The sequence below is a fragment of the Monodon monoceros genome, unplaced genomic scaffold, assembly GCF_005190385.1.
Source record: "Monodon monoceros isolate NGI ecotype Baffin Bay Population unplaced genomic scaffold, NGI_Narwhal_1 Super_Scaffold_11, whole genome shotgun sequence".
NCBI classification, from domain to species: Eukaryota; Metazoa; Chordata; class Mammalia; order Artiodactyla; family Monodontidae; genus Monodon; species Monodon monoceros.
This window is the reverse complement of record NW_021703767.1, coordinates 11220228-11238083: the sequence shown is the minus strand read 5'-3', so window position 1 is coordinate 11238083 and position 17856 is coordinate 11220228. Positions and strand designations below refer to the sequence as shown.

General features: G+C 42.3%; 1 protein-coding gene across 1 annotated transcript in view; it reads left to right on the top strand.

The window, feature by feature from the left end:
* ITSN1 (intersectin 1) overlaps positions 1–17856 on the top strand; it is a 231947-nt gene that overhangs the window by 204804 nt on the left and 9287 nt on the right. Inside the window, exons 32-34 of the mRNA XM_029214102.1 lie at positions 1317–1500; positions 3511–3609; positions 14272–14439. Of these exons, the coding sequence (XP_029069935.1) occupies positions 1317–1500; positions 3511–3609; positions 14272–14439 (451 nt within the window). The remainder of the gene's footprint in view (positions 1–1316; positions 1501–3510; positions 3610–14271; positions 14440–17856) is intronic.

Below are 17856 nucleotides of genomic sequence, written 5' to 3'. Positions count from 1 at the left end.
AGCACCTCTCCCCACGAGGGCACCTGCTTGAGGGGGAGTGGCTCATTGTTTGGACCACATAATGCACTGTCCCTAAAGTTTTTCTCCTTGGCTTGTTTCCCAGTCCAAAGATTTTTTTTTCTTTAACCAAAAATGTAGGAGAAGGAAAATAAAGTGATCTGAAGTTTTTAATACAAAGATTGCAGAGCCTTCTTAGAATGATATAGCCCTACCCATGACCTTGAAAGCAACCAGAGGAATTCATAGTAACATCCTCCCAGCCTTATGTAAAAATCCCATATCATACCATTCTGTTCCTTCCATCCATCCATCCATCCATCCATCCATCCATCCATCCAGCCATCCAGCCATCCAGCCATCCAGCCATCCATCATCCATAATCACTAGGGTAGGCAGAACACACCCATGGCCTCATATGTCGAGGTCCTGCCCTTATAGTACATTGCTATCCTTGCTGTGTAAAAGCTCGGTGCCACGCCCTTCTTATAGATGCTGGGTTAGGAGTTGACATACGAGTTAGAAGGGTGGGATGCACAGTCCTGATTGTTATGGTCTTGAACACTCAGATGCAGCTGGACTCCTGAACAAACACTTTCCAGTCCCTCTAGTCCCTTCTCAGCTTCCAGGATATAAATTGTTTGAGTCTATGACCCATTATCATATGAATAGGCTTGTCTCTTCAGAACTCCTCTTAATCCAGTCAACTTCAAATTAGCCACAGTGAGGAAGCAGTGAACCAGAGAATGGCACAGATTGTTCAGACAATCATTTATACCTGGCTTTCGTGAACATAATGGGATTATTTTTCTGTGGCAGTTGATTTACCATCTTGATTATGTTTTGTTTGGGCTGAAATTGAGCCTCCATGGCCCCTGGCAACAGCAGCTTCCCTTGGGTAGCACTGGCCCCGGAAACAGGTTCAGTGTTGGGGCCATACCAGCCTGGACAGATCATCCATAAAGTGAGACATCCACCCAGGGATCCTGTCTGAGTTATTCAAAAACAGGATTCCATATATTTCCACAAGAAAAAATTGTCTTTTATGCTGACTTGTTCAGCAAAGTTGTGTTTTTTTATTTTAAGTTTTTCTTCCTAAGAGCCAGCAAACAGACTTCATGTCAAAGAAAAATGCCCCAGTGATACCTCTTTGTAGCACTAGACTCATTGCTTTTTCTGTTCCTTGTCTGCCACATAGATGCTTTAGTGGCCCTGGGTTGTGCCCCTCACACACATCCCGTTTCTGTACCACCTGGAAGTGTGCCGTGTACGCGTCAGAGAGCGTGAAGAGGGCGCTCACTTCTCGTGTTTCTGTGCAGAGCGCTGAGAGTTCGCAAGAAGATGTCTGGGGAGAAGATGCCTGTGAAGATGATCGGGGACATCCTGACCGCCCAGCTGCCACACATGCAACCCTACATCCGCTTCTGCAGCTGCCAGCTCAACGGGGCTGCCTTGATCCAGCAGAAGACAGATGAGGCCCCCGACTTCAAGGAGTTTGTCAAAGTAAGGAGCCCAGGCTGAGCTGAGTCTCTGCCCCCGCCGAGTGGCCGTCTTCCAGCCGCTGGGCGTGTGAGGGGCTGATTCGCACATTTACAGAAGGCCAACAAGGGTGAGGTCTCGGCTGAACAGTAGGGGCTGCCCCTCGCTGGCGGGTGGCTGGGACCAAGGGGGTGGGCTTGGAGAGGAGGGACCAGTGCTGGCCTAGAAGCTCTGCCTTGGCCAGGTGTGAGTGATGTTATTTGAATACACGTTTAAATCCTCCATCTCAATTTTAGGCCTAGGAGGGCTGGTGGGTCTCAGGTTTCCTATTCTGTTTAATCTGAGCATCCTCAGTTCTTTGCTGCTCTCTGCCCTTCACCTGCAAAGGGAATGGCCGGCAATCCCAATGGACCCTTTGTTTTTTTCCCAATTCGTTCTTTTTGATGGGCTCAAGCTCTAAGAAGCCCATGGGGGTGAGTGTGGGATGCCAGGACCTCTGCCTTGGAGGATAACAAGGGTCTGGAGAGCCATGTGCCCACCAAGGGACATTGTGGGGAAGTGGGTCCCATGCTGCTGGAGACCCCAGGCTTTGGGTCTACTGCCCTTCGCTGGGGTGGGTCCCTGCTGGCCAGGCCAGCCCATGCAATCAGCCCCAAGCTCTCCCAGAGGGGAAGAAAAAAGAGAATAAAATAATGTCTGCTAAACAGGCACATTTTGATGAACAGACAGCAAAATAATCATACTAATGACAGGCTTATCTTTGTACCTCCTGCATTTTGGGGGCAGGCCTTTCCCACTCCCCCGAGTAACCAAGTTTGTGGAGTCATCACTGGGAGGGGAAAATGCCATCTCTTCTCGGCCGTAGCATCAGATGTTCTTGTTCTTTCTTTCTCACCCTGTTTCTCAATATTAAATGCTCTGATTTTCTACCCAATGAGTGGGGCATCTAAGGGAAGAAACACTGCTATGAAGTAGGCCTAGGGTGGGCTGGAGACCGGAGAGCAGATACTGGGCTGCCAGGTGCCATGGGCCACCTGGGGTTCCAGCCAAGGGCCGCGTCCTCCCTGGGTGCAGGCAGGATGAGTTCATCACTGGATGTACTTGAACTTGAGGAAAATGCTGACACCAGCCCAGGAGGGGCCTTGTTGCCCCTCCCCTTCTCACCCCTCCCCTCATCCCCTCTCCCTGCCTCATTCCTGCGGGACTTTGACATGCCTTTGCCTGCTGCAAAGTGTTCCTGGAATAATGGAGTCCACGGATGGAGCAGGTTCAGGCACTGACAGGTCCCAGGGCTTGGGGTCCAGGTCATGGCATTAAACCTGTTCCTAAGACATTAAACCTGACCAGAACCTTTGAGAGCTGTCACCATATAACCCCTGTGACTTGTAGACAGGGTCACCTTTTGGAGGTAAAAGGACTCTTGTCCTCCAGTCAAGTTGACAAAAGTGGTGGAAGGAGAGAGGCAGGGAGTCCAGAGTGGAGATAACCACAGCCCCTGGGACTGGGGGCCTGACCCTCATGTCTTGGCTTCACCATCCCTACCCTTCTGGGGCTCCCACTGGCGAGTGCAGGTGTCACCCAAAACAGACAGTGAGATCCGGCCAGGCCCTTCCAGCATCTCTGGCACTTAAGGGGGATTTTTGTTCTGACCCTACAGTCTTGTGACTCTCCTTGCTCCTGGGAATGTTATAAAGTTTTGGTAGGTATCCAGAGGAAATATTCTCTGTAAAGCCAGAATCTCATCTCTGGAAGTAAGGAACCACATGTCCCATGGAAGGTCCACTGGATCTGGGGAGCAGGGGTCAACCCTGCAGCTGAGTCACGTCCAAGGTATATTCCCACTCTCCATCTGGAACGTGCCTCCCCCTGGCTTGGGGATAACCAGCCCGGCTCTTCCAGCTCCGATTCCTCAGCTGTCATTCAGATAAATGAGACAATGTGACGGGTGGGGAGTCCTGAATAACATCGATGTTGATGTCACTGACCAGATTTTGCAAACTTCTTAAGTACATTTAAAAAAATCTCTTATTGCAGAGACTGGCCATGGACCCTCGCTGTAAGGGAATGCCACTCTCTAGTTTTATACTGAAGCCTATGCAACGGGTAACGAGATACCCACTGATCATTAAAAATGTAAGTAGCTGTCTTGCCTTTTCAAGTAGAGGAATGCTTTCCCAGCAGGTCAGGAATCTGGGGCCATGGGCAGTTAGCCAGCCAACACACCTGGTATCTATTGTGTAGAAATCTTATACCAACAGGCTGCAGGAGGCATCTACTTGGTAACTCAGAAAGAAAAGCTGGCTTATCATGAAAAGAGCTAATAATACACAGCCTTCAGCTGTGCAACCAAGTGGCCTCCACCTTCTAAGTCGGAACATGAGAGCTCAGTTCTTTTCCTAATACAGGCAGAGTGTCTTTAGGCCTTGGTTTTCCTAGTAAGAAAGAGAGAAAGAAATATAGTTTCCACCACTCGTCTTCAGAAAGCCATTGTGAGATACTCTATGTTGATATTAGATGATTGTTTTCCTCCTGTCATTTTAAGAAAGCCAATACTGAAAGAAAAGAATAGAAAAGTTAGGGTTTCAGTGTGCCCATCTGTAAAGTGAGTGAGCAGACTTAGACATCCTCTGAGCCTGTGATTCTATAACCACAGGGAGGAAAGCTCCTGGAGAGAAGTTTTAGATCTGGTTCCTTTCAATGGAGAATTTAGAAGCGCAGATCTAGACACTGGTGTGCTCACTGATACTGGGGTGTTGTTGCGTTTTGAGTCTCTCAGTGGCCAAGCCAGGCAATATATGTATGTGTATATATTCACACCCACATATTTACATAACATAAGTGTGCAAACATATTTATTTCAAGATTTATATATATTATAATATGTATTAAAACCCATGAGTTCACACCAATACTTCCTGTTCTAATCTAGTATCATGGAATTTATTCTAGCCTTTCCCCTTTCTCTGTATATAACTCCCTTCTCCATGAGAAGCCTGGCTCTCATTATCCTCAATAGATTTACTTATTTGCTGAATCCCCTTATATGTAGCAAATTTCCCTCTTGTATAAGCCAGTTCCTCAGTCCAAGCCCAGTATGACCCCACAAAATACACTGTGGCCACATTGGTTGAGTTAAAGGATTAGTTTTGAAAGAAGCTTTCAATCTACTGTTTCCTTTTCTCCAACTTGACAGTTACTATTAAACTAACTCAACACCTTTCTTTACTTCCCCCAATATTTAGTTGGGAATTGAAGTTGGAAACAAGCTTTTTAAGTTCTAAGGGCTTCCCTGGCAGTCCAGTGGCTAAGACTCCACACTCCCAGTGCAAGGGGACCAGGTTTGATCCCTGGTCAGGCAACTAGAGCGCACATGCTGCAGCAAAGATCCTGCAGGCTGCAACTAAGACCTGGAGCAGCCAAATAAATAAAATAAATATTAAAAAAAATAAAATAAAATAGGTGTTCTAGGTCTAGCTAATGGGGAGAAAAACAAAAACAAGAAAAGGACTGAGAGACATAAATATTAAAAAAGAAAAAGCAAATTATCATTCTGTGCAGAAACATGATTGTTACCCTAGAGAACCCAAAAGAACGAACTGAAAACTAGCAAACCTAAGAAGAGAATTTTTAAAGTTGGCCAGTTATAACATACATATGGAAAACTGTAAAAATACTAAGATTAAATGTTCTTTATAATACTGAGGTGGAGAAATTCTTAGCATGGCACCAAAGACAGAACTTTAAAGAATTTAGAGTTGTAGCAACTTGAAAAAAATTTTTTTTCCTCTGGGAGAAACCTAGATGTTCATTAAGGAGAGTAGTTAAATAAAGTGGTGAAAAGAGACTTTTTTATATTAGCTGGAATGATATCTAGAAAATGCTGTTAAGTTAAAACAAAACAAACCAAACAAACAAACAAAGCCCAAAAACAACCTTTCACAAGCAATCCTACAGTATGGTCCATTTTGCAAAACCGAGGAAAAACTCTGTGTGACTGTTAAATGTATGTGGAGCATCTGAAGGGAACTAAAGGGATGCCCTTAAGCCTGGGTACAGTTACCTCTGAGGCAGGAGAGCAAAGGGGATAGAGCACAGTTGTTATCTATACTTCTGTGTTGTTTGACTCTTGCATATCAAGAATGTGTTCATATTATTTGAATAAACATTTTTCTTAAAAAATGTTGTGTAACAAAATATAATGAACAACATTAAAAGACAAATGACAGATATAAGCTGAGTAAACAGATTTTAACTGTATATAAGAAGATACCAACTAGACATTTCTGAGAGGAGTGTAGAATAGTGGTAAAGAACATGCTGTCATCTTGAATGAGGTGTTGTGCAGAAGTCTGCCATGGAATCTGTGATCTGACGCGTTAGGCACAAAGCCTCTGCACACGACCCCCTATAAGCACATGAAACTGGACTGAGAAGAAGAGTCACAGCTATTGCCCTCGAGCTGAGGTGTCATTGTCACCATTTCCCATGAGAAAGTCTGGTCTGAAGTGCAGGGGGGAGGCCTCTGAACGTGGCCCTCTATGAGCAAGTGGAACTAGACTGAGCACATAGGAAAAGAAAAAAAGCTGTGGGGCTGACAGGGTCTTGGTGCTCCGTCTGGGTGTCAGGCCTGAGCCTCTGAGATGGGAGAGCTGAGTTCAGGACACTGGTTCACCAGAGACCTCTCGGACCCACATAATATCAAATGGCGAAAGCTCTCCCACAGATCTCCATCTCAACGCCAACACCCAGCTCCACGCAACAAGCAGCAAGCTACAGTGCTGGACGCCTTATGCCAGATAACTAGGAAGACAGGAGCACAACCCCACGCATTAGCAGAGAGGCTGCCTAAAATCATAAGAAGGCTACAGACACCCCAAAACACACCACTGGATGTGGTCCTGCCCACCAGAAAGACAAGATCCAGCCTCATCCACCAGAACACAGGCACCAGTCCCCTCCACCAGGAAGCCTACACAACCCACTGAACCAACCTTAGCCACTGGGGGCAGACACCAAAAACAATGGGAACTATGAACCTGCAGCCTGGGAAAAGGAGACCCCAAACACAGTAAGTTAAGCAAAGTGAGAAGACAGAGAAACACACAGCAGATGAAGGAGCAAAGTAAAAACCCAACAGACCAAACAAATGAAGAGGAAATAGGCAGTCTACCTGAAAAAGAATTCAGAGTAATGATGGTAAAGGTGATCCAAAATCTTGAAGATAGAATGGAGAAAATACAAGAAACGTTTAACAAGGACCTAGAAGAACTAAAGAGCAAACAAACAATGATGAACAGCACAATAAATGAAATTAAAATTTATCTGAAGGAATTAATAGCAGAATAACTGAGGCAGAACGGATAAGTGATCTGGAAGATAAAATAGTGGAAGTAACTACCACAGAGCAGAATAAAGAAGAAAGAATGAAAAGAATTGAGGACAGTCTCAGAGACCTCTGGGACAACATTAAATGCACCAACATTCGAATTATAGGGGTCCCAGAAGAAGAAGAGAAAAAAGAAGGGACTGAGAAAAAATTTAAAGAGCTTTTAACTGAAAACTTCCCTAATATGGGAAAGGAAAGAGTTAATCAAGTCCAGGAGGCACAGAGAGTTCCATACAGGATAAATCCAAGGAGAAACACACCAAGACACATATTAATCAAACTATCAAAAACTAAATACAAAGAAAAAATATTAAAAGCAGCAAGGGAAAAGCAACAAATAACATAACAAGGGAATCCCCATAAGGTTAACAGCTGATCTTTCAGTAGAAACTATGCAAGCCAGAAGGGAGTGGCAGGACATATTTAAAGTGATGACAGGGAAAAACCTACAACCAAGATTACTCTACCCAGCAAGGATCTCATTCAGATTCAACAGAGGAATTAAAACCTTTACAGACTAGCAAAAACTAAGAGAATTCAGCACCACCAAACCAGCTTTACAACAAATGCTAAACTTCTCTAAGCAGGAACTTCAATAGAAGGAAAAGACCTACAATAACAAACCCAAAACAATTAAGAAAATCGTAATAGGAACATACATATCGATAACTACCTTAAATGTTAATGGATTAGATGCTCCAACCAAAAGACATAGACTGGGTGAATATATAAAAAAACAAGACCCGTATATGTGCTATCTACAAGAGACCCACTGACATAGACTGGGTGAATGGATATAAAAACAAGACCCGTATATATGCTGTCTACAAGACACCCACTTCAGACGGAAGTCTGTAGGGACACATACAGACAGAAAGTGAGGGGATGGAAAAAGATATTCCATGCAAATGGAAATCAAAAGAAAGCTGGGGTAGCAATTCTCATATCAGATAAAATAGACTTTAAAATAAAGACTATTACAAGAGACAAAAAAGGACACTACATAATGATCAAGAGATCAATCCAAGAAGAAAATATAACAATTGTAAATATTTATGCACCCAACATAGGACCACCTCAATGCATAAGGCAAATGCTAACAGCCATAAAACGGGAAATCACCAGTAACACAATTATAGTAGGGAACTCTAACACCCCACTTCACCAGTGAACAGATCATCCAAAATGAAAATAAATAAGGAAACACAAGCTTTAAATGATACATTAAACAAGATGGACTTAATTGATGTTTATAGGACATTCCATCCAAAAACAACAGAATACAGTTTCTGCTCAAGTGCTCATGGAACATTCTCCAGGATAGATCACATCTTGGGTCACAAATCAAGCCTCAGTAAATTTAAGAAAATTGAAATGTATCAGGTATCTTTTCCGACCACAGCTCTATGAGATTAGAAATGAATTACAGGGAAAAAAACGTAAAAAACACAAACACATGGAGGCGAAACAATATACTACTAAATAACCAAGAGATCACTGAAGAAATTAAAGAAAAAATCAAAAAATACCTAGAAACAAATGACAATGAAAACATGATGACCCAAAACCTATGGGATGCAGCAAAAGCAGTCCTAAGAGGGAAGTTTACAGCAATACAATCCTACCTCAAGAAACAAGAAAAATCTCAAATAAACAACCTAACCTTACACCTAAAGCAGTTAGAGAAAGATGAACAAAAAACCCCAAAGTTAGAAGAAGGAAAGAAATCATAAAAATAAGATCAGAAATAAATGAAAAAGAAATGAAGGAAACAATAGAAAAGATCAATAAAACTAAAAGCTAGTTCTTTGAGAAGATAAACAAAATTGATAAACCATTAGCCAGACTTATCAAGAAAAAAAGGGGGAGACAAATCAATAGACTTAGAAATGAAAAAGGAGAAGTAACAACTGACCCTGCAGAAATACAAAGGATCATGAGAGATTACTACAAGCAATTATATGCCAATAAAATGGACAACCTGGAAGAAATGGTAAAAGTCTTAGAAAATTTTACCTTCTGAGACTGAACCAGGAAGAAATAGAAAATATAAACGGACCAATCACAAGCACTGAAATTGAGACTGTGATTAAAAATCTTCCAACAAAAGCCCAGACCAGATGGCTTCACAGGTGAATCCTATCAAACATTTAGAGAAGAGCTAACACCTATCCTTCTCAAACTCTTCCAAAATATAGCAGAGGGAGGAATACTCCCAAACTCATTCTACGAGGCCACCATCACCCTGATACCAAAACCAGACAAAGATGTCACAAAAAAAGAAAACTACAGGCCAATAACACTGATGAACATAGATGCAAAAATCCTCAACAAAATACTAGCAAACAGATTCCAACAGCACATTAAAAGGATCATACACTATGATCAAGTGTGGTTTATCCCAGGAATGCAAGGGTTCTTCAATTATACAAATCAATCAATGTGATACACAATATTAACAAACTGAAGGAGAAAAACCACATGGTCATTTCAATAGATGCAGAAAAAGCTTTTGACAAAATTCAGCACCCATTTATGATAAAAACCCTTCAGGAAGTAGGCATAGAGGGAACTTATCTCAACATAATGAAGGCCATATATGACAAACCCAGAGCCAACATTGTTCTCAATAGTGAAAAACTGAAACCATTTCCAGTAAGATCAGGAACAAGACAAGGTTGCCCACTCTCACCACTTTTATTCAACATAGTTTTGGAAGTTTTAGCCACAGCAATCAGAGAAAAAAAAAAGAAATAAAAGGAATCCAAATTGGAAAAGAAAAAGTATAACTGTCACTGTTTGCAGATGACATGATACTATACATACAGAATCCTAAAGAAGCTATCAGAAAAGAACTAGAGCTAATCAATGAATTTGGTAAAGTAGCAGGATACAAAATTAATGCACAGAAATCTCTGGCATTCCTATACACTAATGATGAAGACTCTGAAATAGAAATTAAGGAAACACTCCCATTTACCATTGCAACAAAAAGAATAAAATACCTAGGAATAAACCTACCTAGGGAAACAAAAGACCTGTATGAAGAAAACTGTAAGACACTGATGAAAGAAATTAAATATGATACCAACAGATGGAGAGATATACCATGTTCTTGGATTGGAAGAATCTTTATTGTGAAAATGACTCTACTACCCAAAGCAATCTACAGATTCAATGCAATCCCTATCAAATTACCATTGGCATTGTTTACAGAACTAGAACAAAAAATCTTAAAATTTGTATGGAGACACAACAGACCCCGAATAGCCAAAGCAGCCTTGAGGGAAAAAAGTGGAGCTGGAGGAATCAGACTCCATGACTTTAGACTATACTACAAAGCTACAGTAATCAACACAATATGGTACTGGCACAAAAACAGAAATATAGATCAATGGAACAAGATAGAAAGCCCAGAGATAAACCCATGCACCTATGGTCAGCTAATCTATGACAAAGGAGGCAAAGATATACAATGGAGAAAAGACAGTCTCTTCAATAAGTGGTGCTGGGAAAATGGACAGCTACATGTAAAAGAATGAAATCAGAACACACCCTAACACCATACACAAAAATAAACTCAAAATGGATTAAAGACCTAAATGTAAGACCAGACACTATAAAACTCTTAGAGGAAAGCATAGGAAGAACACTCTTTGACATAAATCACAGCAATATCTTTTTTGATCCACCTCCTAGAGTAATGGAAATAAAGGCAAAAATAAACAAATGGGACCTAATGAAACTTCAAAGCTTTTGCACAGCAAAGGAAACCATAAATAAGATGAAAAGACAACCCTCAGAATGGGAGAAGTTATTTGCAAATGAATCAATGGACAAAGGATTAATGTCCAAAATATATAAATAACTAATGCAGCTCAATATTAAAAAACAATCAACCAAATCCAAAAATGGGCAGAAGACCTAAATAGACATTTCTCCAAAGAAGACATACACATGGCCAAGAAGCACATGGAAAGCTGCTCAACATCACTAATAATTAGAGAAATGCAAATGAAAACTACAATGAGGTATCACCTCACACCAGTTAGAAAGGGCACCATCAGAAAATCTATGAACAACAAATGCTGGAGAGGGTGTGGAGAAAAGGGAACCCTCTTGCACTGTTGGTGGGAATGTAAATTGATACAGCCACTATAGAGAACAGTATGGAGGTTCCTTAAAAAACTAAAAATAGAATTACCATATGACCCAACAATCCCACTACTGGGCATATACCCAGAGAAAACCATAATTCAAAAAGACACATGCACCCCAATGTTCATTGCAGCACTATTTACAATAGTCAGGTCAGGGAAGCAAACTAATTGCCCATCGACAGACGAATGGATAAAGAAGATGTGGTACATATATACAGTGGAATATTACTTAGCCATAAAAAGTAATGAAATTGGGTCATTTGTCGAGATGTGGGTGGATCTAGAGAGAGTCATACAGAGTGAAGTAAGTCAGAAAGAGAAAAACATCGTATATTAATGCATGTATGTCTAACCTAGGAAAATGGTACAGATGAACTGGTTTGCAGGGCAGAAATTGAGACACAGATGTAGAGAACAAACATATGGACACCAAGGGGGGAAAGAGGCGGGGGTGTGGTGGTGATGGTGTGATGAATTGGGTGATTGGGATTGACATGTATACACTGATGTATATAAAATTGATGACTAATAAGAACCTGCTGTATACAAAAATAAATAAAATTCAAAAAAAACAAAAACACACAACAACAACCAAAACCAAAAATGTGTAGAAGACCTAAATAGACATTTCTCCAAAGAAGACGTACAGATTGCCAACAGACACATGAAAGGATGCTCAACATCACTAATCATTAGAGAAATGCAAATCAAAACTACAATGTGGTATCACCTCACACCAGTCAGAATGGCTATCATCAAAAAATCTCCAAACAATAAATGCTGGAGAGGGCATGGAGAAAAGGGAACCCTCTTACACTGTTGGTGGGAATGTAAATTGATATACAGATGTCAAGAATGGACCTGAGGACGCAGGGAGTGGGAAGGGTAAGCTGGGACGAAGTGAGAGAGTGGCATGGACATATATACACACTACCAAATGTAAAATAGACAGCTAGTGGGAAGCAGCAGCATAGCACAGGGATATCAGCTCGGTGTTTTGTGTCCACCTAGAAGGTGGGATAGGGAGGGTGAGAGGGAGACGCAAGAGAGAGAAGATTTGGGGATATATGTATATGTATAGCTGCTTCACTTTGTTATACAGCAGAAGCTAACACAACATTGTAAAGCAATTATACCTCAATAAAGATGTTAAAAAAATAATTTAAAAAAATGATGTCAGGAACCAGGCTGCTTGTATTTGAATCTTGGTACCACTCCTGTGTGCCCTTGGGCAAGTTACTTAACTTCTCTGGGCCTCAGTTCCCTTATATGTAAAATAGGTATGCTAATAGTACCTACTGCATAGGGTTGTGAGAAATCAACTGAGTGAATATATGTATGTCTGGCTCCTACTAAGCCGTATATAAATGTTAGCTTTATCATTTAGTGTACTTACATACTAAGTGTACACAAAATTCAAATTCTCTGGTAATAAAAGAAATGTATAACCAAACAAGAAAATACCTGCTTTTGGCTTTCCAGGTAGGCATATATTGAAAAGATTGTGAGTCCTCAGTGTGGGCAAGATTGCTTGTGGAAGGTGGACTGGTTCAGCCTTTTGGAGGGCGATGTATACATCAAACTCCATGCTCTCTTTGGCTCAGCACTACCATCTCTAGGAATTTATTCTAAAGAAATAATCAGAGAAATATTGAAAGATTGGAAACATGAAGTTTTATGGGAAGGAAACTGTTTAAGTGCATTGTGGTTCATCCTTACAATGACATATTATAGAATCTTTAAAAATGATGCTCTATATACTTCAATTAAAAAATAATAAAATGATGATCTAGGTCCATATAAAGTGGACACTAAATGCTGTGCTATAACTGACATGAAGTGGGAAAGAAGCAAGTACAAAATGGTACAGTGTAATATGGTAGCATGATCCAATGTTTATTTTTTTTTAACTATATGTATTTATATCTACGCAGAGTGTATTAACAGATAGGCAGAGGTTATTTCCAGATGGTGCAATTATGGGTGGTTTTTAGGTTTTTTTATAACTTTCTAAATTTTCTAAATTTTATACAATAATAATTTTACAATGAGAAAAAACATAAACCTATTTTCATTTTGAAAAACAAAAAACAAACAAAAAAGAATTCACACAATTCAGCTATGTGGGCTTCCTGTCGAGAGCAGTTGTCCTCAGTCTTGGCTGTATGTTAGAATCGCCCAGGGAGCTCTAGAAAATTCTGATGCTTGTGTCCCACCCCTGGGGATTCTGATATGGTCAGAGTTGAGGCATCAGGACTTTTCAGAGGGACTCTAATGTACACCCAGGATCCACCCGGGGCTGGGGTTGTTGTTTGGAGATGATTGGTGGACACACAGGACCCAGATTGGGTGTTTTCCTCAAATTGGGTGCCTCCTTAGGACTTTAAACCAAAGTATACCCTAGGGATGAGATATTATTCAGGGTAAAGCCCACTTGACTTATTTGTATATGGACAAGGCCTGGGCAAGTACACCCTCAACATAATCCTAGTACATTGCAAAGATAGCTTAGGACCTTTCTTCATTCTTAGTGTCTTTCCTCAGGATGACTGTTCTCAATGTCCTCAAAGTCCTTTGAGAATCTGATGGTAACTGCTGTCACTTACTGAGCACCTTTAAAGGGCCAGGTACTTTGCAAAGTGCTTTACTTGTATCAAGCCATTTAGTCCTCCAAACAACCTTATGAAGGAGGTGCTATTAGTATCACCATTTTTCATATTAGGAAAATGAGGCTCAGAATATTTATGTGACTGACCCATATCATGGCTGGTCAATGGCAGGGCAGGGATTTTAACCCAGGAGGTCTTGCTCTAGAGCTGGCACTTTTAACCACTGGCTTGGAATAATTTATCCAGAAAAATGCCTTTGCTCAGATGCACCCATTAGCATGTAGTTCCATGGGTCCATAGATGCCTACAGCTGTGCATGGACCCAGGAAAGAGCCATTCTCCAGGGAGAAAGCCACATGTGGTGCAATATTGCCCTTGCTGTAGCCACTGCCCTCCTCATACTCCAAGTATAGATAATGTGGCAGCCCCTGCCCCCCAAGGGTCCCCTGCCAACAAAGAGTGGTCATCTCTCTCCATGTCATTGCCAAGGTGCGTGCTTAGAGCTTCAGTTGCTCTTGTGGGCACTGTTCAGGAAAGGTCTGTGCTATGCCCTGCCTCTGTTGGGTCTGGCCCTCCAGAACAGTGAACCGCAGGCTCACCCACACTGCCTAAGGATGTTGTCTTCTGTTCTCCAATGTAGATCCTGGAAAACACTCCTGAAAACCACCCAGACCACAGCCATTTGAAGCATGCCCTGGAGAAGGCAGAGGAGCTGTGCTCCCAGGTGAACGAAGGGGTGCGGGAGAAGGAGAACTCGGACCGGCTGGAGTGGATCCAGGCCCATGTGCAGTGTGAAGGCCTGTCTGAGGTAGCGCCTTAGGGTGTGACCTGGGTCTCCCCCACTGAGCCTTGGCAGCTGGCCTGAAGGAGGATGAGAAAAGAACATGAATTGTCCTCCCCGTTGGCCTCCAGTTTGCTAATTCTCTCTCCAGCTTCTTCTAATCTGCTGTTTAATCCATCTACTGAGTTTTTTTTAATTTCAATTATTTTCTTTTACCCTTTCCAGCATTCTAGTTATTTTCTCTAATCTGCTGGTTTCTTTCTTGTCTTGGTCCTTTCACAAATGACCATGCTTCTCATTTGTTTCCTAACACATTTAAAATATATTCTTGTATATTTCAGATCTGATTATTCCATTAACTCAGGTTATGAGTTTCACTGTTTTGTCTGTTGCTTCTGCTAGCTCTCACCACACATGTCTGTTTCTCTGTATGTACTTTGATTTTTGATTGTGAGCTCAACATTCCTTGGAACTTTATCTGTGGGATCTTTGAGGTCTGAAGTTGTATTCCTCCTGCAAGTGTTGCTAGCTACCAGGATCACCCTAAATTAGATATAGAGGGGTTTTCAGATCACACTAGTGTGTGAATTGTGGTTGTAAACTTAAATGAGAACTGCATTGTGGTTACAAATTCTCAGGGACATTTTTTTTTCCCTCCACTTACACCAAGTTCAAAAACAAGCAAGTTTTCTTTGTCATCCCTTCTGTGCTGAGTTTACTTGTCATTCTTCCTTTGGAGTCCAGCGTTTTGGGATCTCCTGTTATCTCATGTGGGCCCTGGATATATCTCCTGTCTCTTGCACCCTCCATAGCCTTTAAAATGGAAGCTTAAGGTCACCAGATTTAAGAAAGACTCTCAGGGCTAAAGCCAGCTTAGGGACTTGTTTATCTTCCAGGGTTCATATTTTCATGCTGTTTTTGACCTCTTCAAATTTCTTATTTTCATTTTTAATTTTTACCACCTTACTTGCATTTAAAAACTACAGTTCTATATTTTATTTGGTTTTGAAATTTTTCACTGGGTGAGTCAGAGTCTCTAGTCCACCATACTACCAGAAACAGAGTCTCTCCTGTAGTATTTGATTCTCTTCTTGTCCCTTATCTTTACTTTAGTCTCATTCATTCTTTCTGCCTGTTCTCACTCTCTTTCTCTTTGCCTCTGTACACACACACAGATACACACATACATACACACATTCATGAACACACACCGTTGACTAGGGTTTACCAAAATGCCCAGGCAGACTGTCTCCCTCACCCACTCTTCCTGTGGCTCCTTCCTTCTTACAAGCTTCAAAGGCATTCACTACCTGAGGAAGTTACACCACTGCTTCCTCCCTGCCCTACCTCCTGTCCCCCTTCTGTGAAGGTGTGGGATAACCAAAGTTATGGAAGCAGCCATGTGGAAACCAAGGTGATGGATGTGGGTTCCCATTTTGGAACTGTGTTGATAAGCAATCCAGGGGCATTCACTGGTTGGTTGGCTTACTTATTCATTCATTCATTCAATAAACATTTACTGCCCATGTGCCTTGTTCAGTACTAAACACTGAGGACATGGAAATCAATAAGATGTGACCTACACCATCTCAAGAAGCCTACAGTCCTGGACCAAGTAGAGGGATCAAACCAGTATTTACCACACAGTGTGAGACGTTATGAGGCAGATCTAGGTGCCAAGTGCTGTTGGACACTCATGGAGGAAGGAACCATCATGGAGGGATTCAGGGACATGTTGGAGAAGGTGACACTCGGCTGGGTGTTGAAGGATGAAGATAGCTCTCCAGGAAAGAATCCAGGGGGAGGGCATTTCAGTGGAGGGCACAGCCTGTGCAGGACTTGGGTAAGCAATGTAGGGTGACAGGTGATAAGCTTTAAGGCAAATTGAAGCCAGGGCAAGGAAGGGCTGTGTATCATTCCAAGGAGCATTAACTTGATCCTGAAGACAGTGGACTTGAACAGCTCCTGAATCTGCCAGCCTGAAGTGCAACTGTGCACTTTTTCTTATTTTTTTCAATGTTCCCTATCTTTTTTCTTCCTTCCTTCCTTCCTTCCTTCTCTTTCTTTCTTTCTTTCTTTCTTTCTTTCTTTCTTTCTTTCTTTCTTTCTCTCTCTCTCTCTCTCTCTCTCTCCCTCCCTCCCTCCCTCCCTCCCTCCCTCCCTCCCTCCCTTCCTTCCTTTCTTTCTTTCTTTCTTTCTTTCTTTCTTTCTTTTTCCACACCACGTGGCTTGCAAGATCTTAGTTCCCTGACCAGGGATCGAACCCAGCCCCAGCAGTGAAAGTACAGAGTCCTAACCAATGGACTGCTGGGGAATTCCCCTCACTGTGCACTTTTAAAGGGGTCCTTCCCTGAGTCTCAGGGCTGCAGTCACGGGACTCAGTGAGGCCTGGGTCTTCATCTTAGAACATTAAGAATAGGGAATTCCCTGGTGGTCCAGTGGTTAGGACTCCACACTTCCACTGCAGGGGCATGGGCTCAGAGGACTAAGATCCTGCATGCCACATGGCACAGCAATAAAAAAGCCCTCAAAACATTAAGAATAAAATAAACTCTTGTCATTTGCTTTTTTGGGATGTATATACCCTCTTTGAAATAGACTGTTGTCCTTCTTTAGTGATCGACCCTGCCTGGCTGTTGTACACCAGCTTTCTGTATGGTCTGTTTTGTCTGTACAGTCAGGGTTCACAATTGTGGGGAGGGGGCGTGTTGGCTTCTGTTCCCTGGCCCAGATCTGGACACACACCAGTGATTAAGTTTCAAATAAATGCCGTCTTTGGCATTCTTGTCTTAAGATCAAGAACTATCAAGTCTGTTCCCAATTCACATATGTTCAGTGTTAGCCTGGCCAGTTGGAGGCTCTAACCTTTGAGTGTGAATAAACCACATCAACTCTATGTCATCCAAGTGAATTGCTAGATTCACTGCCCCCAAGTGGCTTGAACTCTCTTGGTGAGTAAAAAGGGCTAGATTGACATCCTTTGAAGGCTCTCTTTGTGGTGTCACCTTCAGTCTTTGGGGCTCCCTCAGAACCTCAGTGGGAGGTTAGAGGCCCTCGTCCCTCCTTGTACCTGAGAACAGAGTGGACTGGTCACTCTTCCTTGCTGCCTATAGGTCTCTGGTCATAGAGGCCCCACTGATTCTTTCTCCCACACTGGAGGCAGGCAGGTGGCCAGCAGCATCTCTTGGGGAATGTGTGTTGTGAACTGTCACCTCTTCATTAATACTCTTCTCAGGGAGGTCTGTAGGGTTCATAGCTCTGGAGAGAGCCTCAGCCTTGAAGGCTGCTGGATGGAGGATACCCCTGGGGCCCAAGTGTGGGCAGGTGGAGACCCGAAGTTCTGACTCCTGCCTGGATCGTATCACTTCCTGGGCACAGCTGTGGCCTTCCCCTCCCTCAGTCTCTCCCCCGCTATCCAAAAGGGGGGCCTTAGTGGGGTTATAT